Here is a 23,135-nt window from a genome sequence, read left to right on the forward strand (position 1 = left end):
TTAGTACAATCTTCCTAAAAAGCAAGATGGCCTTTAAAATACTTATACTCTTAAATTCAATAATATGCCTTCTAAGAATTAATCTAAAAAGGAATGTTCTGATAAACCAGGACACCCATTCATCAGGCATTATGTCTGCAGCAAAATTTCAGAAACAAGCAAAATGTCCAACAAATGATTAAATGATGATGTATGCAGAAATGGGTTTTGAAAATCAATATTCTAAACACAGAAGTGAGCTCAAAGTGTGCCTGTAAGTGAAAAAAAAGCAGAATCCAAACTATTTACAGGATAAACTTTAGAAATAGGTAAAGAGACTGACATCACATCAAATGCTAACTTCATTACCTCCAGTTACCAGTAGTGTAGCTGTCTTGCTTTTATTTCCTTCTTTGTACTTGCTTCCCTTTTTATTAATTTCAACACCTAAATATTTCTTTTTTTGACAAGGCAGGGCCACATGGGGCCACTTTATTGCAGTTAAATACCTTTCTATTTTTGGTCCATTTTTCCGTAAAAAAATTAAAACACACACATAAATATTTCTATTGGAAGCAAGAAAACAGTATCTACTAGATATTACTGTTCAATGTCAGAGTAAAGGAGTAAGGGTCAGAGGGTGGTGCAATTGTCCACAGGGAAAATCGAGCTCTATCCAGAGGATCTTCACAAATCATTCAAATCAGAAACATTCTGCTTCAGTGAAAACGCCACATGCCCCAACTTCATTGCCCCTTGAAATTCAGCAAGAAAAGATTCGCCCAGCCTCTTAGCAGAGCAGATGCCGCTGCTGAGCCAGGGAACACATGAATAATGTCCTGATAATGGAAAGGCATTGCACAAGGCCTGCATTTGCACTGCTGTTAAGTTAAAAGCTAGAAGCAAATGTGTAATGACCTGGGACACATAAATGTGTTGGAAAAGGGCCACATTTGCACTGGAAAGATCTTTCCCCATTTGAATCTCCACTGACTACAGGAAACTAATAACAATTTCCTAAATTATGCATTAAGATAACGCACAAGAAAAATAAGGCATGACAAAAATTAAGCATGACAAAACTGAAGAGGAGAACCATTCTGTTGGCCTAAATATTTTTATGAACTATATGGAAGAGAGAAAAAAAGTACTAAACACACACACACAGAGACACACACAGAGACACACACACACATGCACACTGAGTTACAGGGCCCCAACGCGCATTGTATTTTTAGTACATCAGATTCAAACAATGATTTCCAACACGGTAAAGAGCCGCTGGCTGTGACACCAGCACCAGCCCTCTTTTGTCCCTCAGAGAGGGCTGTGTTTCTGTATTTCTTATTGTCACATGATAAAAGAAAGACATACTACTCAACATGGCAGGGAGCACAGCTGATGGAGAAACTCCCACGACCCATGTTAATCCAGAATTCAGGGTCTTTATCACAGACTGTGCTGCCAACTGTGAGTTCCTTCGGGGACAGAGCCTCAGGGCTTGTCCTGCAGGAGCCTGGCATGGAGAAGCCATCGGTAAAGATCAGGGAAGGGTGGGCTGATGGAGGAAGGCGGGGCAGGGCCACAGCAGTGCAGCTCAGAGGCGCAGTCCTGTATCTGACCCCAGAACCACGGCTCGGCTTTACACATGGCCCATGTGGTGCCCTCAACACCACGGGGAAACCATCAAACATCACAGGCTAGCACCTCCCCTTCCTCGGGGACACCCCCAAACCGTTATTAGGCAGGCAGGCCACAGAGCTGACAGAGGAAGCCACGAGCACCCCAGGAAGTGCTTTCTAATTCTAGGGGTTTCTCTCAGGGTTTCCTTTCACAAGGGCAAAGCCTCGTGCTCTACAGATTCACAGAACCACATTCTGAAATTTCCCATGTCAGGTGGAAATGCCCACCCACGCGTGAATTCAGAGCTAAAACACTGACGCTTAAGGACACTAGATGAGCAGCCCAAATACGCATCTGTCCAGTGAGGACCTCAGTTTCCAACACTGTGCATCCATGGAATACCTGATGGTTTAGTCACAAGAATACTGGAGAGACATTAATCCAATTAAGTGGAATGTAAGAGGCGGAGGAATTTACCACAACCGCTGCTTAAGAACCTGTGGCCTTAAACGCCTGTCCGCTGGAAAGAGCACCAGTTTCAAGACATTACTAACCCTTTCGCTTCCTAACCCTTTCGCTTCCGAGTGGAACTGGGTATTCTTTGCTTCCCTCTAACTCTCCTTGCCCAAGTCTGTCCTTTCCTCATTAGTGACAGACACCTCTGCCCTCTTCTCCTGCGAACTCCCTCCCTTCATTCTGCTCTAGCCCCTCTGGCCTCCTGGCTGTTCCAGAGCATTCCAGGCACTCTCCCTCATTGCCTTTTGCTCCATCTGGACTGCTCTCCCCGGAACAGCCACACAGCAAGGCAAGACTTCCAGTCCCTCCTGGAGGCCGCCTCCTCAATGAGGAGGGAAATTTCAGCATCAGCCCAACACTGGCGACACCTGCCTGGGCTGCTTCACCACTTCCCCTCGGTGCTGGACACTCCCTCACTGGCTAAGGACTTCACATGTTTTACTCAACCACCTCATTGACTGTTTACTTGAGCAGGAATTTCTATAATGTTCAGCACGAGTGGGTGGTGCAGGGCACAAACTCTCAATAAATATTTGCAAATAAATGGACCCATTAAGCTGAAAAGAAGGCAACTTCATGCAGAATTGAGAGGTGTGTTTAACGCAAATCGTATTCTGTGTTATTTCTTTTTAAAGGAAGAATGGCAGTACAGTGTCTGCTTGAGTGTTACTAGTTAATAAAAATCCCTTTGCAATCAAAACGTATGCACAGTTTTTGGTAGACTGCGCATTGCTCAGTCTTGCCAGGCACGGAATGGGTCACCTCTGACTCCTCATTAGTTTTATTATCAATTAAACTTCCACTGAGCACGTGGTGGCCACCTCCTCTCGACCCCCTGGCTCTGGATAAAGATGAGTGATAAATCATGAAAGGCATACTCTGAAATTCAGAGAGAATGTGTCATGTCCCTTGGGCTAACCTCATATTACATTGTTAAAAGCACAGCTTGTCCTATTATGAGTATTTTCCCAGAGGGAAATACAGTCACATGTTAAGATTCTAGCAACAAATACTCCAAATGAGAAGTGTTTGCAGCACTGGGAACTCTAATTATGGGTTTTTCTCATTTTATGGAATATGAGAGTCTCAGAGGAGCTGGTAGATAAAATTTCCTACTAAGCTGCATAAATTCTTTAACTTTAAAAAACACCTGACAAGACCTGGCGCTGGCCAATGTGTGGGAGAGCTCACTACCGGTTAACAAGCACAGGTTTTTCAGACTCAGGGATCGTTGGACCTGTTGAACCTGTTGGACCTGGGTCCAGGTAGTCCCACTGATGGGCTGAGCCTGGCAGCAGCCACCTGGGGTGCCCCAGAGGAGCCAAGAATCAAAATACCTCATGGAACCACCACCCTGGCCTTCAAGTTTCAATGTGGAGTCATTGTTGCAGCGGACTCCGGGCCAGAGCGGGTGCCTACATTGCCTCCCAGACAATAAAGAAGTTAACAGACATCAACCCCTACCTGCTGGGCACCATGGCTAAGGGGTGCAGCGGACTGCAGCTTCTGGGAGCAGCTATTGGCTCAGCAATGTAGAATCTACAAGCTTCAAAACAAGGAACGCATCTCAGTAGCAGCTGCCTCCAAGCCGCTCTCCACCCCGGTGTATCAGTGTAAAGGCATGAGGCTGCCCACGGGCACCACGGTCATGGCTGGGATAAGTGGCCCCCTGTCCTCCACCACATGGACAGTGAAGGAAGCCGGATCTCAGGGGCCGCCTTCTCTGTAGGTTCTGGCTCTGTGTATATGCACATGCGGTCATGTATCAGGGTTATTCCTATGAGCTAGAGGTGGAACAGGCCTATGATCTGGCCCATCCAGCCACTTACTCGGGGGGTGCGGTCCACCGCTACCACTTCTAAGAATGGCTGGATCTGAGTCTCCAGTGATAACGTAGCTGATCTACATGACAAGTACCGTGGATCTACCCTCTGAGGAGGGTGGATGTAGCTTCTTCTTTCTTGGGGCAATTATTGTTGGTAATATGGGTACAGCTCCCCATTCTATAGTGGAGGGGTCCCCAATTGTACTGATTTCTTTTTAAGCTCTGGTGCTTCAAGCTCTATGTGTCACCAGTTGTTAATGAGCCACTGCAGAGGTGACGATTTGTTTTACCTTCTTGGATGTTAACATTATACTACTCGACCTCAAAATTAATTAATTAATAAGAACGCCTGACAAAACTTTTAGTGAGAAGAGGCAGAAGAGAGCAACCAGGCATGCCAAACACTCTAGGTCCTTCTATGACCTCAGGAATTTCTCCATGTATAAAAGCACTCACATCCACAACTCAAACAATTTTGCTGATTTTATTCTCAGTTTCAGTGATTTTTCAATCAGGGAGGCGATTTTGCCCCAGTCCCCCCACCCAAAGTTACATTTGGCAATGTCTGGAGACATTTTTGGTTTTCACAAGGGGGGATGGGGAGAGTTGCTACTGGCATCTCTTGGGTAGAGACCAGGGATGCTGCTCAACACCCTACAGTGCACAGGACAAATGCCCACAGCAAAGAATTATCCAGCCAACAAACGTTAGTATAGCCAAGGTTGAGAAGTCTCAACAAAATGAAGGCCATTTAGAGAATCCCACAGCCAATATCATAACTAGTGAGGAAACACTGAAAGCCTTTTCTCTAACATCTGGTACACGGCAAGGATGACCACTCTCACCAGTTCCATTCAAAACTATTTTTGACACAGATCAATGGAACAGAATAGAGAGCCCAGAAGTAAACCCAAGAATGTACTGTCAACCAATTTTAGACAAAGGCACCAAGAATACACAATGGGGAAAGGATAGTATCTTCAGTAAATGGTACTGAGAAAAGTATATATCCATATGCAGAAGAATAAAATTGGACCCATATCTTACACTATCCCCAAAAATCAAGTCAAAACAATTAAATGTAAGACCTAAAACTGTATTATTATTTTTAAAATCAAGTATATATAACTAGCAGCAAGACATAATATCCCAATTTTATCCAACAAGCAGGTACAAAACCACCTACTGTGTGCAACAAACTCTACTAGACTGAAGAAAATATAAACAATGATGCTAAGGATCTTTGCTCATAGAGCTTATCAAGTTCAGAGAGAGAGAATATCAAACAATCATTATAAAAACCAGAGAGAAGGAAAGGAGTTTCCTAAACAAGTTGCAAATGGGAGTCCAAAGTCAGAGAAGACATCCAGAGAAGGGCAGAAGAGAAATCCACGGGGAAGGTGACATATGAGACAGGCCAGCAGTAGAGAGAGGGGGAGTGTATGTGTTCCAGGGAGAATAAGGACCTGCCAAGGCTGTGGGGACCGCAAGTCAGCTGGCTTCTGCAACATAGAGGGAAGCAGTAGAAAATCAGGCATTTGGAGCTCTACTGCGGGGGCCTAGAAAGAAGAGTTTTTGAAGATATTGTTGTAATACAAGTCACACGTGTAAAAATAATCCAGAAGTAGTAGCAGGATAGACTGGAAAGCAACCAGATGCCGGAAACCAGACAGGAAGTACAGCATCTGTTTAAGTGAGATATCTCCAAGCTCCAAATTAGAGAGGCAGTGAGACCCCAATGAAAAGTGAGGGGCCATCACCAGAAACTGTCCAGTGTTTGGAAAGTGACAGGATGCAAGAGGTGAGGGAGGCTGGGCCAACTCCAGGGTGACAAATAGGAGCAACTAGAGGCATGGGGGCAACCAGGGTTGGCTCTGTGATTTGCAGCCCCTGCACAAAATGAAAATGCAGGGCGCGCAGGTCAAAATCATTAATTTCAAGGCAGCAACAGCGCAGCATCATGCCAATGGCTGGTGCTTTTCAGCACAGGGCCAGGGGACTGCACAGGTTGCAAACCCACAGAGGCAGCCCTGGAGGCAACAGAAACAATGCCGGAAAGTGTGTGGGAGGGGGTAGCAATGAGCTGTGCCTCTAACGTGTCAGTATGACATGCTGGGAGGTTAGCAGGGGGGACCCTGCACTTGACCTCGAATGCAGGTTCAGGAAAGTGGTTCAGAGCCAAGAGCCAGCATCAGCTGTGCAAGCTGTGGGGCTCCGCCAGCAGGTAATATTCAAGGGAATGTGTGAATCAGGGTTCTCCAGGGAGACAGAACCAACAGGAGATACAGACATAAAGAGCCATTACGGGGCACTTCCCAAGCCCCCTGCCCAAGACCCAGTCAAGGGCAAAACCAGCCAGGCCCTGCAATCAACACAGCTACCCACCCCCACTCCCAAAACACAAGCAGGAGCAGGAACAGAGCCAGGAGGTCAAACAAGCTGCAGGACGCTGACCTCCACCTTCTCTTCAAAACAGAAAGCCAGGACTCCCTAGGAGGAAGAGAAAGCCTCCCAGGTTGAGCTGAACCATTAACCAGAAGATATAAATGCAATCCACCAGAGGGTCTCAAAGGTGAGCTGCATCGGAACCCCTGGAGCGTGTGCTGAACAGAGTGCTGACCCCACCCCAGGGTTTCAGATTCAAGGTCTGGGGTGAGTTCCCAGGTGCCCGCGTAGAGATGCCTAGGACGACCACTGGGCCCAGCGCTCGAGGGGAAATGGGTCAGGCTTAGGGCTTCACACACTGTTTTAAAAACTTAATTCCTTATCATACATTGTAATTTATAGGAAATTTATGGTAAGACACTTGAAGGTAGAACCGGCATGGGTGACACTGTCATGCACGTGGCCGGCAATTCCTGCATTTATTCATTTATTGAGTAAAAGGTCAAGAGAGGTTGACGTGAAGTTACAAAGATCTAGTTCTTTCATAAGAAATCGTGTTATAAATAATGTAAAAAAAAATAGAAAAAGTAGATTTGTGGTTGCTCAGGGCAGGAGGGGCTGGGGGACAGGGGGTGATAGCTGAAGGCAGGCTACAGGGTTCCTTTCTGGGGCCATGAGTGTTCTAAAACCGACGGTGCTGATGCTCACACGTGTCTGTGAATACGCTAAAAACCACTGAACTGCACACTTTAAAAGGGTGAATTGCATGGTATGTAAATTATATAGCAAAACAGCTGTTTTGAAAACATTTGTTTTCCTTTACTTTCCCTTTCAAATTATTTCCTTTTACTTTGCATTTGGGCATTTCCTGTCACTTAGAACTTTAAAGGCTTAAATTAGCTTTCTTCAAAAAAAACTTTTTCTATTTCTAGGCATCCTATGACTACTTTACTTTAATTATTTAATTTTATTCATCTAGACATTTTTAAAAAATCACAGAACAGTAGAATTCCATATTTTTAGAGATGGAGGTCATCTATATGTCAACCCACCCAATTTCCCAGGTACAGCTCTTGGGATTTTTTGAGTGAAAATCATGCACATGTAGTTCTATTCAAATACTGAAAAAGTATATGCCTCTTCTGCAACTGGAAAGGTATTTCAAATACATAATTTTTTATTATGCCTTCAGCATTTGATATTGTTTTGCTATAGACTGAACATCTGTGCCCCACCCCCCAATGCACATGTTGAAATCCTAACCCCAATGTGATGTTAGGAGGTGTGGCCTTTGGGGGTGATTGAGTCATGGAGGTGGAGCCCCCATGATGGGACCACTTTCCCTTTCAAATCACTTCCTTTCACGTTGCATGTGGGGCATTTCCCATCACTTAGAACTTTAAACGCTTAACACTCTCCGGCCATGTGAAGACACTGAGAGATGATGACCATCTATGAACCAGGAAGCCAGCTCTCACCAGACAAGGGATGTCCAAAGCCCTTATCTTAGACTTCTCAACCCTTAGAACTAAGGGAAAGAAATACTTTTCGTTTATAAGCCACCCAGTGTATGGTATTCTGTCATAGCAGCCCGAAAGGACTAAAATATGTTTTAATAGCAAACATTCAGGGAAATCCATTCTTTGGAGGGAAAAGGCCTTTTTCCTTTCTACAGAGGCATTTTTCTAAAGTACCCATGTTATCAATAAGAAAAACAAGCCTCTACGTATTTGCTAAAAACTCTAATGTCAAAATCAAGCCACTTGCAAATCGGTAATCCTGCCAGATGCAAACGAAAGGTTGATATGTTTTTAGTTATTTTCATTGAATTAATATTAGGAAATTAAGTTAATAGCATCTTAAATATTTTTGGATCCAATAAAACTGTTAGTAGTGTCACTGTAAGTCACCGTCTTTAACAAATGAGATGGGGTTTTTTTAATAACTCAGTACACTTGTGCCTCATTCTAAACCAACCCAATGGATTTAGATTTGTTTACACCAAAAAAAATTTTTTAATGACTTCTATTAAAAACAAATTTACCACAGCCTCCCTGGTGCATTTTAAGTGACTAAATGTTTTAGAGAAATGTATTTATTTTGCTTTTCATGTATAGCAGTGGAGACTAAGCCCCCACTCTGGACCCTCCCCCATGGGTCCTCCCTGATCAGGTGCTCCCTGACTTCCACCCCCCTCCACACACACCAAATGTGTCTGTCCTGTGTCTGCTTGAGTGACAGCTCCCCTGTGATAAAAGAGTCCACTCTAAGCAACTAAGGCCAATGCTTCTGTCCCAGTGGGTATGCCCCCAGATGATACAACTCAACAGCTTTCCTCCAAAGCAGGGTTCCAGCTTCTGCTAAAAAAGCAATTCTGTGGTCTGTGGGTCTTTCAGCTTCACTGAGGTGACACTTTGTGTGTGGTCCCAACACAGAAGCAGCCTTCACAGGCAGGGTGACCAACCACCCTGGTTTGCACAGGAGTTTCCCAGGATGCAGGACTCAGTCCTGGGCAGGCTGGAATGAGTGGATGCCCCTATAAGGCCATCACGTGCCTGCGGGAAAAGCCTCCCCACCCATCCCAGTGCATGGAGCATGAGGCTAGTGACCTCAGAGGTGGCCTGTTGCAGCCCACCCTTCAACAGAGGAGGATGGGCAGGTGACAAGACACAACAGTCGCTGGTCCTCTGCTCCATGGTGCCTCTTCTGTCCCTTTTCACTGCAGATGAAACAGGTCCCTCAGCGACCCGGATCCTCTGAAACAGAATGGTGAGAGCTGGGAGAGGCGTCTCCAGGTAACAAAGGGACTCCATGATGCAGGAAAGTGGCTTCGAAATCTCTTCAGCCGAGTCCAACTGTGCCCTGGTGCTGCTGTAAATGGATTTATTTCCCAGAAACCCTCCCATTATCTAACAGCAACGAAAAAAGCCTTACTCACAGTGCCTGCAAAAGGGAGCTATGTCACACCACTATTTTTAGCACATGACTCTTACCCCTGGTGTTTTCAAACACAAAAACTGGAAGGAAGGTCTAGAAGGGAGACATACAAACTGATCTTCCTACAGTAAGAGGGAGGGTCAGGCCCATAGGAATGCCTGGCTTGGCAACATCAAGAAAGGAAATGGAAGCAAACTTGGGAAACCCACTGCACTGCTTGTTTACAGCAAAGCAAGTGACAGAATCTGTCCCAGAAAGTCCCAGGGCGGGCTGGGGCTCTGACTACAGGGCTCTCGTACTCACAGAAAATGTTGAAGGAAAGAAAAAGGCTTGCAAGAGAAGAGGCTTGTGACAATCCCTGGCCTAAGAGCCATCCTTCCCTCCTCAAAATGTTCTCCCTCCTCAACATTCCAGAATCTGGACCTTCTCACCCTCCTCCAAGCCTCAGACCGCTTCCGTTTCTAAGGCAGCATCCTGGCCTCCACCCACTGTAATCAAAGGTGCCCTCAAGATAGGCCAAGATGTGGCCCCAGCACCCTTCTCTGCCCCCTCGCACCTCTCCTCACTCCCTGGCTTCATCCACACCCAGGGCATCAACAGCCACTTTCACTGTAGTCTGAACACTTAACTTGAGATCTAACCTCCCAACACATTTTTATGGTTACAAAAGGTTCCTCACCAAGTGGACATGACGTTTTCTTGATGACTGTTCTTTGGTTAAACATTGGTTTCCGCCTTTTCCCTTGGCTGAAATGGAAACAGCAGTACTGGAAAATCATCTGAGATTAATTCACCCACAGACACAACAGCTCCATTCACTGAGTGCCTATGCTGTGGTGTGGACTGTATATGTAAGTTACTAGTTTATTCCGTCTGGAACTGCTGTGAGGTATTGTTATCCTCATAATAAGTATTCCCATTTTCTAGATGGTAATCTAGAGGAAACTGTGGATCCAAAGATCATGTGACATGTCTGGGATCACCTCAAACCTGCATTAAGTGCTGATTCTGGTCCAGTCTGTCTAGGGAGGAGCCTGGGATCCTGCATTTGGGAAAAGCTCCTGGGTAATGCTTAGTAGCAATGGTTCAAATAGCCAATAATTCTGGCGGGTCCCAGTCCCACATATTAACCAGGTCTGATTCTGCTTTAGTTTCCAAAAGGAGATCTATTCATGATAGTAAGGCTACAGATAAAAGGTAATACATGCATTGTGGTAAAATACGCATAACATACAATTTACCACCTTAACCAGAGTTGCCTTCTGCCCTGGCCAGGTGGCTCAGTTGGTTAGAGCATGGTCCCGATACACTAAGGTTGCCAGTTCAATCCTCAGTCAGGGCACATACAAGAAGCAACCAGTGAATACATAAATAGGCGAAACAACAAATCACTCACTCTCTCCCACCTCCCTCTTTAAAATAAATAAATGTATTTTTTTAAATAGTTGTCTTCCTTCATTTTTATTAAACTTTTGATTTTGAAATAGGGATAGACCCACAGGAAGTTGCCTCCTTCAGCTATCCTCCCCAACACCAACTTCCTGCAAAATTGACAGTACACAAGCATGGCCATGAAATGGGCATTGCTGCAATCCAGAGCTGGTTCAGATGTTACCTCGTGCGTGTGTGTAGTTCTATGCCATTTTAAACCATGTATAGCTCCCTGTAGCCACCTCCACAATCTAGATACAGGGCCGTTGCATCACCACAAGGCCCCCTCCTTTCCTGCTACCCTGTTAGAGTAACTAACACCCACTCCTCTCCCCTAAGCCCTAACCTGGGCAACCTTGAATCTGTTCACCATCTCTACAACTGCATCAGTTCAAGAACGTTACATAAATAGAATCATACAGCAAATAATCCTTTGAGACACACTTTTTTCACTCAGCCTAATTCCCGTCTTCCTTTATTTTTAAACCAACTTCATGCACCGTCCCTGGTCTCAGAAAATGTGCAATTATTAATTTATTTAGCGCCCTTTACTGGGCACCTCCCATGAGCACTGCTTTTGCCTCTGCATCAACCTCCCTCCGGGCCCCCGACTATGCCTCTCAGTTGGACTGTCCCTTGCCAGGTGTGGCCTCTCATTCAAGAGTTAAATCTCAGAAACAGAAACCAGAGACAAATGCTCAATTTTCCATCCCATCACATACCTACTTGGGATCTGAATATTCAGAGCTGACATAACTATACCTTTGGAAGCATACATTTGTCTTACTGTTACTTTGAAATTGCTCTCAAATCCCACCACTCCAATCCAATTTTGCCATCAACCCAACCGTCATTAGGGATTTCATGTCTACCCTAATTTCCATATCTCTGATTTAGTAGAAATAAGCAAAATCCACCTTCAACTGTCTTTCAAATTCAGGAACACCATTTAAAAATAGTCTCTTTCACATTCTTTTATGTACACACACACACACACACACACACTCTGAATGACATCAAGGATTCTTAATATCCTACTTCATCTTAAAATCTAACCCCATTGTCTCTCTCTGTCTCTCACATACACACACACACATCCACCATCATTCCACAAGGCTGTCTAAATTTTCTTTGTTTACATATTTCAATAATTTCTCTACATCCTTCTTATTTCTTTTAAAAAAGGGAATTACATATTGCTTTACATATGTAACTGTTTTGACTTAATTTGTAGAAACCATAGAATACTGTGTGGTTAAGATTTAGAATCTTTGGCCCAAATAGGCTGTAAAGCCAGTCTCAAGAAATATCATAGAATATCACACAGACCATATTCTCTGAATTAGGTTAAAAATTATTTTAATAAAGCTTCAAAATACATATTAAAATTTTTAAACATAATTCTAAATAACTTCTAGGTCAAAAAAAGAGCAAATCATAATGTAAATTAGAACAAAACAATAATAAAATACTACATATCAAAACTTGAAAAGCAGAAGTGGTACTCTGAGAAAAAATTATAGGTAAAATTAACCTCAAAGAAAATAATAATAAAAAGAAAAGCAGAAATTGATGACATAGTGAAAAAAGAAATAGATCCAAAGGAAAAAATGAATAAAATAGATATTTTTGACAATATCTGTCACAAAAGAGAAACAGCACAATTTCAAAACTATAGAAAAACAGGATATGATACAGTTATAGCAGATATTAAAAAGAGAACTATAAAAATGTCATACTATTAACCTTTAAAACTTAGAAAAAATGGGACAGTTTCCTAGAAAAATAAAGGTTATCATAACAGACTTGGGAAGATTTCTCTGAATAATCCTGTAACTCTTAAAGAGTTACTGACCTAAGGCTCTGATAGGAGGGCTTGAATTTCAGTAATTTACAGTCAATTAAATAATATTTATAGCTTTTCCTATATTGTAGCCATATCTACCAGAAGTTGTAATTCAAAATAGCTTTGAATAATAGCCTGCATATTATATTGCTATGAATGTCAGATGAATAAGTGAGATTCCCTATTATTGTTTTAGATTTTTATAACACCTCTCCCATTAGTCTTCCTTTACAAGCATAGGATGGAAAAGAAATCAGATGTTCAAAATCACCCAACCATCCCACCGAATTTCTAGTTAGCCCATTTCTCAAGTGCAGCCAGGAGGCAAAGGTGGAAAGCTCAGAAGCCCCTGGGAGAGACCCATGCAGGTTTAAAGGAGCATTGTGAGTAGTTTCAGGGTCATTCTAGAACCCAGCTCTCCTGATACTCTACATGCCCTCTTCTCTGAGCCCCACTTTCTTCAACTACAAAATGATGGGGGCCAATAACCTCTAAAATCCCTTCCAGCCACAAAATCCAGTGAGAGTGGCTCTTTCAAACTTCTAAAGCCTTCATCCACAAAAACACACAAAAAGCAGCATTTAATGTAACCCTTCCCATTAAAATTAAAAGAAGCCTTTGGGAGCTGGTGCTTGTTGGTGCTAGATGATTGGGACAGGAAAGATCTTGGTACCCCCTACTCAGGTACCTATCTAAAATTTTCCTTAATAAACATAAATTTAAAATAAACACGTATGGTTAGTGAATAACATCCTATACAAATAAAAGCAAATTCACACTTAAGAGGGTAAATCTGGGCTTGGCCTTGTAACTTGCTTCAGCCAAGGTGACACTGAGCCTTATTGGCTCTACCTGCTGTCTAGAAACCCTGCTCCTGCCATGGAGAATGAGCCCAGGCCAGCCTGCTGGAGGAGGGGAGACCACACAGAGCAGTGACCCCAGCCAAGCCCTTCCTGGTCCTGCCATCTGCAGCTGACCCCAGCTGAATCCAAGTCCAGCCAGGATCAGTTGAGCTGGGCCACCCTTAGCAAAATGTTTGCTGTTGTATACATCCATGAGGTTTCAGTTATTTGTTATGCAGCATTGCTGTGGCCGTAGATAACTCATACACTTATATGAAAACACACGGGATATTTTTTATGATCTAATGATGAATATAGGTTATACATTTGCCCAAGCCAGTGGAATGTACAACACCAAGAGTGAACCGCAATACAAACTACGGACTTTGGGTGATAATGATGTGTGGATGTAGATTCACTGATTGTAACAAATGTACCCCTCTGGTGGGAATGTTGATCATGGGGAGGCTGTGCATGTGTGGGGGTGGGGGCATATAGGAAATCTGTGTACTTTCCCCTGACTTTTGTTGTGAAACTAAAACTGCTCTAGAAAAAAATTAAGTCCTTTAAAAAAACAAAACACACATGGGTCTTTCCACTACTGCTGGGCCCAGAGCACCGGGCCACGGTCAGTGGAGGAAGAAGAAGCAGATATCTGTCAGCCTGCCCACCACAAGCCCAGGTTTTGCCAGGCTCACTTCAGCTGACACACTTCTCTGCACCAGCCCCTTGGGCCCCAGTCTCCCTTCTCAACCCTTTCCCTGTGCTTGATGGCCCTCAACATATGTATGGAGGCGTGAGGCCAGAACTCACTTTCTCTACTAATTAGTGAGCACACAGGCCATCAGTACTGAGGCCTGGAAAATGCAGAAAGGCGAGGTATGAGCTCCACACAACTTGGTTCTTATTTTAGGGAAAGGTGAGTCCAAAGTTTATACATCTTCTGTAGCCTTTGAAAAACCACTACCAACAAAAAATTTATCATGTATCTGTCACTATAAAGGTACCGATCACCACTACAAATCAACAAAACATGGAAGCCCCTCAAGAGTAAAGGGAGACACCCCCATCCTGGGTGCATGGTGGGCTTTGCTAGTCGGTAGAGCAAAGGGTGGAGGGGGCCTTTGAAAAATGTCACGGAGACCCTGCAATCTATCCATGCCTGAGAAGAATTACATCAAGAAAGGAGTGCAACATTTTAAATTTAGCGTAATTGGGCCTAATTTGGTTCAAGGGCTGACATTCCAACTGTCCTTCTGAACAATGAAGACGGAACACACACTTCCTTCGGTGGAAGTGCTATCTCCAGAGCCATCACCACCATAAAGGTGAACCTCCAGAGATAATAAGTAGACGAGAAGAATTAAGAAAAAGAATTACAGCAGCTTTCACTGTCCCTAATTCAGAGGGAAGAAAACAACCATAAATCTAAAAGACAGCGAGAGCACACTTCAACTGTCACTGGAGAATTACTTGACAAATATTTATATGTTGCATACTAAATTATGCAATCCTTTTAGAGCAATAACTATTTTAGAAGCAAAATTACGTGCTGAGCCACAACCAATATTCTACCAATCTCAGGAGTCAGGAAAGAACATATTTTCTAAAACAAAACACATGTGATCCTTAGTTACTCAAACCAAACAAAACATCTTCTTAACTGACCAGAGACCAGCAGCTCAACAAACACAGCTCAGAAAACCTTTCGAAGGCTTTAGAGACATTTTTCTTCCCGGAAGCTGGCTGTGGGCTGCACCTGTGAACTGTTCACTCTACAGTTAATGCAATTAACTACCCCTCTACTCTGCCAAAGCTCTAGGGTGTTCTATGAGGTTTTTACTGTTACTAATCATGGTAACCTGTAGACCAGGCCCAAAGGGCTAGTGCCTCAGGGCCTTTGCACTTGCCATTCCCTCTTCCTAGAGTGCTCTCCCCAAGATATCTTCTCTACTTCTTTACTCAAATGTCACTTAGTATTTCTAAAGATATTTTTTACTGACTTTTTTTAGAGAAAGAGGAAGGGAGAGAAAGAAACATGGATTGGCTGCCTCCTGCACACCCCCTACCGGGGATCGAGCATGAAACCTGGGCATGTGCCTTGACCAGGAACTGAACCAGCAGCCTTTCAGCACAGGGACAATGCCCAACCAACAGGCTGGCCCTTCACCACCTGGCCCAGGTCAGCCTCTAGAGTTTAAGCTCCCACATTTCCCTGTTCTGTGCTGCACCACAACCAACCACGCCGCACCTGCCTGTCACTGTCTCCAAAAGTCTCCCCTCACGAGGTTTCCAGGACTGTTCTCAGCTGCTTGCATCCAAGACACTTGTCCCACATATCTTTTCCCATCCTGCCTCTGGACTGGGCACAGCTGACAGAAGATATGTGCTGCCCGGCAGGGCGCGGCTCAGTAGTTGAGCATCGACCTAGGATCCAGGCGATCAGGGTTCGATTCCTGGTCAGGGCACATGCCCAGGGCTCAATCAATGACTCTCTCATCATTGATGTTTCTATCTCTGTCTCCCTTTCCTCTCTCTGAAATCAATAAAGATATATTTTTTAAAAATAAATAAAATAAAAGAAGATATGTGCTTTTACTTGGGAAGTGGTGAGGCCCTGTGCCTTTGGTTTATCTCAGGGGGCAGGGAAGTTCGTCTCTGACTGTGGTCTGGGCTTTAGCATGGAGGAGCTCTCCGAGTTCTTCTCTCCTTAACTAAAAGGCAAGACTGGCTCATCTTTGAGTCTCCTAGAGTACTAACCAGTGCCTTGCACACAGTAGGTCTGCAGTGAACACCTATGCAGTGACTTACTACTCTATTTGCCAGAGGGTCATGCATTTGCACTTTGGCACATTTTCTTCTTTCTGTTTTTCAGGAAGATGGATACAGTTTGAGCAACAGCACCTAGAAGTCATGGGAAAAGCAGAAGCTCTCTCCTGCCCCATTCAGAGCACAGAACACAGGACTTTCTCCTTCTGACCAGGAAGTAAAAGACCCCAAGAGTCCTGAGGTTGGCGGTCATATGTCATTTCTTCATCCCGATTTGGTGCGGAGCAGGTGCAAATCAGAGAAACAAAGGGCTCTCAAGCAAAGAGAAAACCCAAGAGAAAACTCTTTGCCTGGCAGAAGAAAAAACAAAGTGGGGGATGCACTTTTAAGGAGAAGGCAGGTGAGTGAGAAACAGGACAAGATAGTAAACAAGGGCCATGTCCTAGGGCACGTCATGCTCACAGCCCCAGGATGTAGAAGCTGTCCTTAGCCCTATTTACAAGGAGAAAACGGAGGCAGAGAGCCTCTTGGAGGCTGCAGCCAGCCTCTCCTTTCCATTGCTCTCTCCTCACTGTATGCTGAGGGTGGGACTTTCAAAACTGGGTCTGTGAGGCCCAAGCCCCTTGGGAATGGTTTCTGGTTTTCTCAGGTGGTTCCGATGAAGCTATTTTCAAACATTTTTTTTTTTTGACCCCCAAACATAATAAACCTAATGAGCCCAGTGGAGCCTCAGGGTGGGGGCAGGGCGAGCCGGACCCTGCCAGTGGCCCCCACCCCCAGCCCACTGGAGACCCAAGGCTGCGGAGGACATGGGAGAGACCTACTCCACCAGTGTTCTTCCCCATCCTTCTGGGCTCCAGGAAAGAAGTCTCTGATATAAACATCTGTATGTGAAAAATCACCTTGAAAAAGTGAAAGTAGAACTGGAGAAACAGAAGCCCAAAACCCCAGGATGGAGGGCTGGGGTGTGGGCACTGCCTGGTGTCCCAGCAGGACCACCGTGATGCTTCCAGGAGGGCCCCACCTTAGCCCCTCCAGCCCTAGGAAACTTGGGGCCAGAGATGTCTGACACATTACAAGCACAGACCCTTCCCCAAGTTCAAGTTAGACACAGAGGTGTGGCCCTCCCAGCTCCTCCATGCCAAAGCCCTCCCTGCCTCCTGAGATAAATCAAAGGCACAGGGGTCCCAGCAGTTCCCAAGGAAAAGCACATTATCTTCTCTCGGCTGTGGGCTCCTGAGCAAAAACACTGGCATTGCTGGTTTGTGCCAGGCTGAGGCTGCAGCTCTCCCTCGGGACCTGGGGAATGTGACAACCGCGCGGGCCCGCTGCTTGTCCACACAGCACAGACTACCCGGCACCGGGGGTCACTCCGCACATTTTCCCTCCGAGCGCTTGGCGGGCTGTTCTCGGCGAGCCATTCCCCAAGTCTGTGCGCGCTAACTTCTTCTTTCTTTTCTAAACGTTTCTTGCCGGCGCTGAGTGACACGACTAACGGACAGATGCGCTGTGCCCCTCTCCCCCCGCGCCCGCCCTACCAGGTCCCCAGGCCCGGGCGGGGGGGGGGGAGGGAGATGGCACTGGGGCCACCAAGTCGGAGATCACGATGGCCGCGGGGCGCGGGGTGGGGAGAATTAGCAGGGGATCTGGGAAGGAGCCCGAAGGGAAGGGCAGGGGCGGCGCGAGGGGCAGAGGGGGCAACTGGAGCGCCGGGAGGAAGGGGCAGTGCCCCACAGGCCGGGAAAGTGACGGTCGGAGACATCCAGCGACAGGCTTCCAGCCCCAACCCCGGCGCGGGCCCCAGGACTTGAATTAGGAGGGCGCCGGGGCGGAAAACGAGGCCCCGGGACCAGGCGCGCCTCCCGCAGGGCTGTGACCCCGGACAAATCAAAAACTCCTCCCACCCCGGACAAGTCAAACTCCTCCCGCCCCGGCCCGGGACCCGAGGCTCCACGCGCGCCTCACGCCAGGGAGCGAGGAGAAGGCGCTCTTTGCAGTCGTCAGGTCCCCGAGGGGCCCGAGAGGCTCGGGATGCGTGCGGTGGGGGAATGGGAGGCGCGGGGAGGGGCCCCGAGCCCCGCGCAGACGCCCGCTTACCCGGCCGTTGGGGTCGGTCTCCCGCACCTCCTCCACGCGCGGCCCCCGCCGCACCAGCGCCTTCAGCAGCCCCACGTCGTTGGCGCTGGCGGCGCGCAGGAGGGTCGCCGCCTCCGGGATGCCCTCGGGGACTCGCTCCGGGACGCCCTGCCCGCTCCCGGCGCCGTACTCCTCCTCGCTTAGGGCGGGGTAGAAGGAGTCGTCCGAGGCGATGCTGCGGGTGTCGGGCAGACGCGAAAAGTCCTCGTAGTCCTCGTACTCAGCGGGGTCTCCCCCGGCCTTCGTGTCCCGAGGCGGGGACGGCGGCTGCGGAGACACGCAGAGCGCCCCCCCGCCCTCCGGCCCGGGCCCGGCCAGCAGCACCATGCTATCGGCCCGGGCGCGGGCGGAGACGGCGCCTCTGGGCGCGCACCGAGGTCACCGCCCCGTGTCCCTGCGGCTCCAGGAAAGCAGGGCTCTGCGGGCTCCAGGCGCGTGGAAACCGCGCGCGGCGGCTGCGCTGGCGGAGGAAAGTCGCGGGAGGCTGGAGAGAGCCCCTGGGCGCTGGGAGGAGCGCGGGGGCTTTCCGAGCGCGGCGGGCGGACGCCGGAGCGCGCCGGAGGCAGGGGGCGGGGACCGGCGGGAGGGGGCGGGGCCGCCGCGCCCCCGGAGTCCCCGGCCCCGCCGCGGGTTCCACGGAAAAGTTAAGAACCGAGAAGACTTGGTTTCTCCGCACGGCCGGGACCGAGCCCCGGCTGCTTTGCCCGGAGCTGAGAAATGCGGGCGCCGGAGAAGCAGCGGCGGTAACTGAAGAAGCCGAACGCCAGGGCGCGGGCAGGGGGTGCCGCGCGCTCCCTCGGCGCGGGGCGGGGACCGTGGTGCGGTCGAGGGTCGCCGCCGGCCGAGCCTGCGCGCGCGTCGGGAACGTCAAACCCCGAGCCCCGCGCGACCCAGGGCTCCTGGCCTCCAGGAGGGGGGTAGTTTCTTGGGGTCGAACCCATTGGTCACCTCCCCAGGAGTCTGGGCTTCGGGGCCATCTCCAGTCCCAGCGTAAGACCCCGGAACCCCGGAAGCACCCCGGGCACCGAGGACAAGTGGCGGGGGAGGTGAAATCCAAGGGGCGGGGAGCCAGGCCGGGGCGCGCGGCGGACGGCGCCTCTCCGAGCTGAGAGCTCCGCGCTGCCGCGGTGAGGCCCCAACTCCGGGGAGACGGTCCGCGGAGTCCCCAGGTCACGCAGAAGCCGCACCAACTGTGGTCTGCACGTGGATCCTAAAAGACCCACCCGGGAGAGTCGTCCACTAGCCTAAGGGGGGAATGTTTGCGTGAGAAGAGTCTGCGCCAGGCCAGAGCTGTGATGGACCCCCTCCCTCGCCCTGCCCAGTGTCCCCGCGCTTGGAACTGGAAGTGGAGACGGACTGACGGACCGAGGCTCCAGCAGGGAGCCTAGGGCCTGGCTCCTCCCGCCCTCCCCGGCGCTAGGGGTGGGGGTTTGCCGCAGGGAGCCCCCGATCCCCGGGCCAAATCCTCGTGGAAAGGCCGTGCGTGGAGGCGCGGCGGTGAGGGCGCACGCCCAGCCTGCCCTGGGGGTGCTGCATCCTCGACGGGAAGCATTGCGCCAGTCCAGGGGCGATGCGACCGCGGGGGAAACACCCCCCTGCCCTCTCCCGCTCTCCTTCCTCCCCCCCACGCCCTCGGCAGCATGCCCACCAGCTGCCAGCCCTGGGGCCCAGAGTTAAACAGAAGCTGGCCTCTGGGGACAAACTGGAGGAACCCAGGCCTGGGTGGGCAAGCTGAGGGGCACAGCGGGGAAACACCGTCAAAAATACCCCCCACCCCCGGGCGCGGGGCGAGAGCCCGGGAGTGACTGCGAGGCCTCCGGCCTCTGGCTTCCTCGGCGCTGGACCGGCCAGCGTGACGGTCACTCGGGCCTCAGTGTCCCCTGGGCCGGCCGGCAACCTGGCATCCCCGGGGCTCCGGAGGACGGCGATTTTCGGTGAAAACACGACCGTGCCTGAGCGCACCCTGAGCTGGAAGTGAACTTGGGCACCCTCCCTTCCTTCTGTTCTCAGGGCTTTCTTTCGGAAGCCAAAAATAGCCCCAGCCTTGGTTGGCTTTTTATACTTTCTTCCGTAACGGGCCGCGTTTACATAAATTCCCGCTGGGAGTTTCCCCCTTTCAAGGCTGGCCGGCGTTTCCAGAGGCTGGGGATTGACCGGTGGCAGGGCCCCTCCCCCAGGGCGCCTCTGGGCTTGCTGCCCCTCCCCAGCCAGGCGGGGCGCGTGTGGTATAAAGTGGGAGCCTCAGCGGGCAGTGACCCGCCCGGGGTGGGCTGGGGTCCTGGGCGGCTGCAGCCCCGAAGGGGAGCCCTGTAAGCACGGGGCACGAGGCCGCGGAGCTCAGGCCTATCTTCAGAGCGCACCACTTCCCCCTTTTCTTCTTAGACACTTGAGTCCAGATATGGTTTTCTCGTTAAAGACAAACTTCTGAAACAGCCCTCTCCAAGTAAGAGCTAGTGGCTTGTAAGTGATCCGACTCCAAACCCAAGCCGATCATTTTCCTTCTTCAGAAACGCACCTGGTGACCACCCAACCCCCACCCCTCCCAGCGCCCATGACGCCAGAGGCTCAAGAGGCCTCCAGGTCACAACTCTGGCCACCTCCTCCACCACCCCAGGGGGAATTGTACCACAAAGACTACAGAGTTTCAGCCTTGCTGAAAGAACACAAAATCAGGCATATATAGTAAAGGCCACATTTATTCACTGTGTGTACAAAATCTACATAGGAGAAAGTAGTTTATCAAAATTGCCAAATACTCGGGATAACTTTTAAATCAACATTTTGAAAAACTATTTTATCTAAATTTTTTTAGTTTCAACAAACTATTTTAATTTATGATTTTTTAAGGTCTCATACATTTAAAGTCTCAATTACACAGTTTAATTGAAAATTTTGTCTATGGGCCATTTAAAAGATCCACTACTTCAGTTGCATTTCTGGAGCAGCCCACCTAAGTGTACTACCTACAACAGGGGGATCTTTCAAAATTACAAGCAGTGTGTTTGAGGACTGAAAAGTGAACACCCCTGTAGTGCTCACTACCCCCTCCCCCCCAAAAAAAACACACAAAACTTTGTTTAGAAAGCAAAGTGGGAGAGGGGTTCCAAATGGTAGAGCAAACCCAAGCCCACCCCACTATTCATAAAATACCAGGGTCCCACCTCCAGGGCTAGAGTGAGAATTGAATGGGAGAGTGGTTTTAAACCTTTGCTCAACGTTTGGAATTTAGCACACCATAGTGTTTAGCCCACCACAGCATTTTCTTCATTGCCGTATTCAAATGGTAACCAAAGTCTAGATGATGGAGAAAGAACCCCAAGAAATGTATAAAAACTGTCCTAAGGGAAAGAGACATGAATCAATGCAGAGCCATACCATGGATGTTTCATTTTCTCACCCCCACTTTCCCTCAGAAGTCATCTTCAAGGGTGGAGTCTGGAGAAGCTCATTACCTTCTGAGGTTTGCAGCAGGCTCCTCCAGCTCTCCTGACCCCTACAGAAGTGAGTAGGGGATGGGAGTTTTTGCAAATTTTCCGGCATTGATTGCAAAAAGGAGAAGGAACTGAAAGCATCCTGAAGTCATCTACAGAATTGCTAGTCAGGTTACCTTTCTGATCTGCTTAGATATACAAAGACAAATCTCTGTGTGTATTTTTGGATCTCCCCATTAAAGAGATTATCTGCTATTTGGCTCTAATTCAATTCTGTTGACAGCAACTAGATCCCTCCTAGTGTAATCTGAGGACTCTTGCCTTCGTCGTTAAATATTTGGGAGGAGTATATGCACGTGTGCACCTAACTGCCGATTCTGCCTTTTTCCTGCTTTTGATGGGAATTAGCAATAATGGGCTATAACTAGAGAACCCATGTTTACTCCAAGGATAAAATTCCTTGGGTCATCATCTGAATAAAGGTGGTTGGATTGTTAAAGCCAATCTAGGGAACCGCATGAGATGTGAAAAACTGTTGAAAGACCTACCCAAAAGAAGGCTTCTCCGTGACCCTGGTCTCCCATCCCAAGTACAGGGCACCCCTTTTCCCCATCACTGCCCCTTTGTTCAAGCCCCTATAATAGCTCTTATTATCCTGTTTTCCAATAATTTTTTGCAGAATTATCTTCCTTCTTATGTACTGAAAGCTCACCAAACACAACAACCAGGTATTATTAGGGTTTTTTTAATCCCCAGCTTCTGAGTGTCTCACCATCTTGGTTGATCCTCAACAATTCCCTGTTATAAGAAAGAGAAGGCACAGCCTGTTGGACCAGGCCTCAGCTGTGTCTCAGAACTTCTGGATTTATACAACAGCAAGCACAGAGCAGGAACCTGAACTTCCTTTAGCTACTTACACTTCCAAGTCTATGGATCTTCTGGAATTTGTTTTAAAAAACACATCACCAGAGGCAGGAAGACACAGGACCCCAGGGATGTCCAGATTTTGACCATTCATGGTTCCTGTCTTGTGGTGTGTAACCACCATATTCAGACTGCTGGGGGCACAACCCAAGGAGACTCCAGGGCTTGCTCAGTGCTGGTGGTGCTGCTTCTAGGGGAACATCTTGTGAAACAGGAGGGATGGGCGTCGCACACGGCTCTGAGCTGGGCCCATGTGTGTTAAATCCTCCTACCAGCCCCAGGAGCTGCAAGCCTCTTGTCCTCTCCCTGCCCCAACCCTGCTACAGCAATATGGGCTTCTGGGGTGCTGCGCCTGCCACCACATCCTACTTCCAGTCCCCACAGCGACCTCAAGTTTTCTCCCACTACTCTCAAACCCAACTCACCACCCTCCTCAAAAGCCCTCACCTCCTGCTCTACAGCGAGAATGGGCCCCATCTGCTGAGACTGGG

The 23,135-nt window shown here is 48.3% G+C and overlaps 1 protein-coding gene and 1 pseudogene across 1 annotated transcript in view; one reads left to right on the forward strand and one right to left on the reverse strand.

The window, feature by feature from the left end:
* ANKRD33B (ankyrin repeat domain 33B) overlaps positions 1-18,616 on the reverse strand; it is a 54,487-nt gene extending 35,871 nt beyond the window's left edge. The window contains exon 1 of the mRNA XM_087815059.1: positions 18,251-18,616. Within this exon, the coding sequence (XP_087671185.1) occupies positions 18,251-18,616 (366 nt within the window). The remainder of the gene's footprint in view (positions 1-18,250) is intronic.
* On the forward strand, positions 1,362-4,053 carry LOC107540529 (proteasome subunit beta type-5 pseudogene; annotated as a pseudogene).
* Positions 18,617-23,135: the final 4,519 nt, after the last annotated feature.

Source organism: Miniopterus natalensis, chromosome 3, assembly GCF_054644295.1.
Source record: "Miniopterus natalensis isolate mMinNat1 chromosome 3, mMinNat1.hap1, whole genome shotgun sequence".
Lineage (NCBI taxonomy): Eukaryota > Metazoa > Chordata > Mammalia > Chiroptera > Miniopteridae > Miniopterus > Miniopterus natalensis.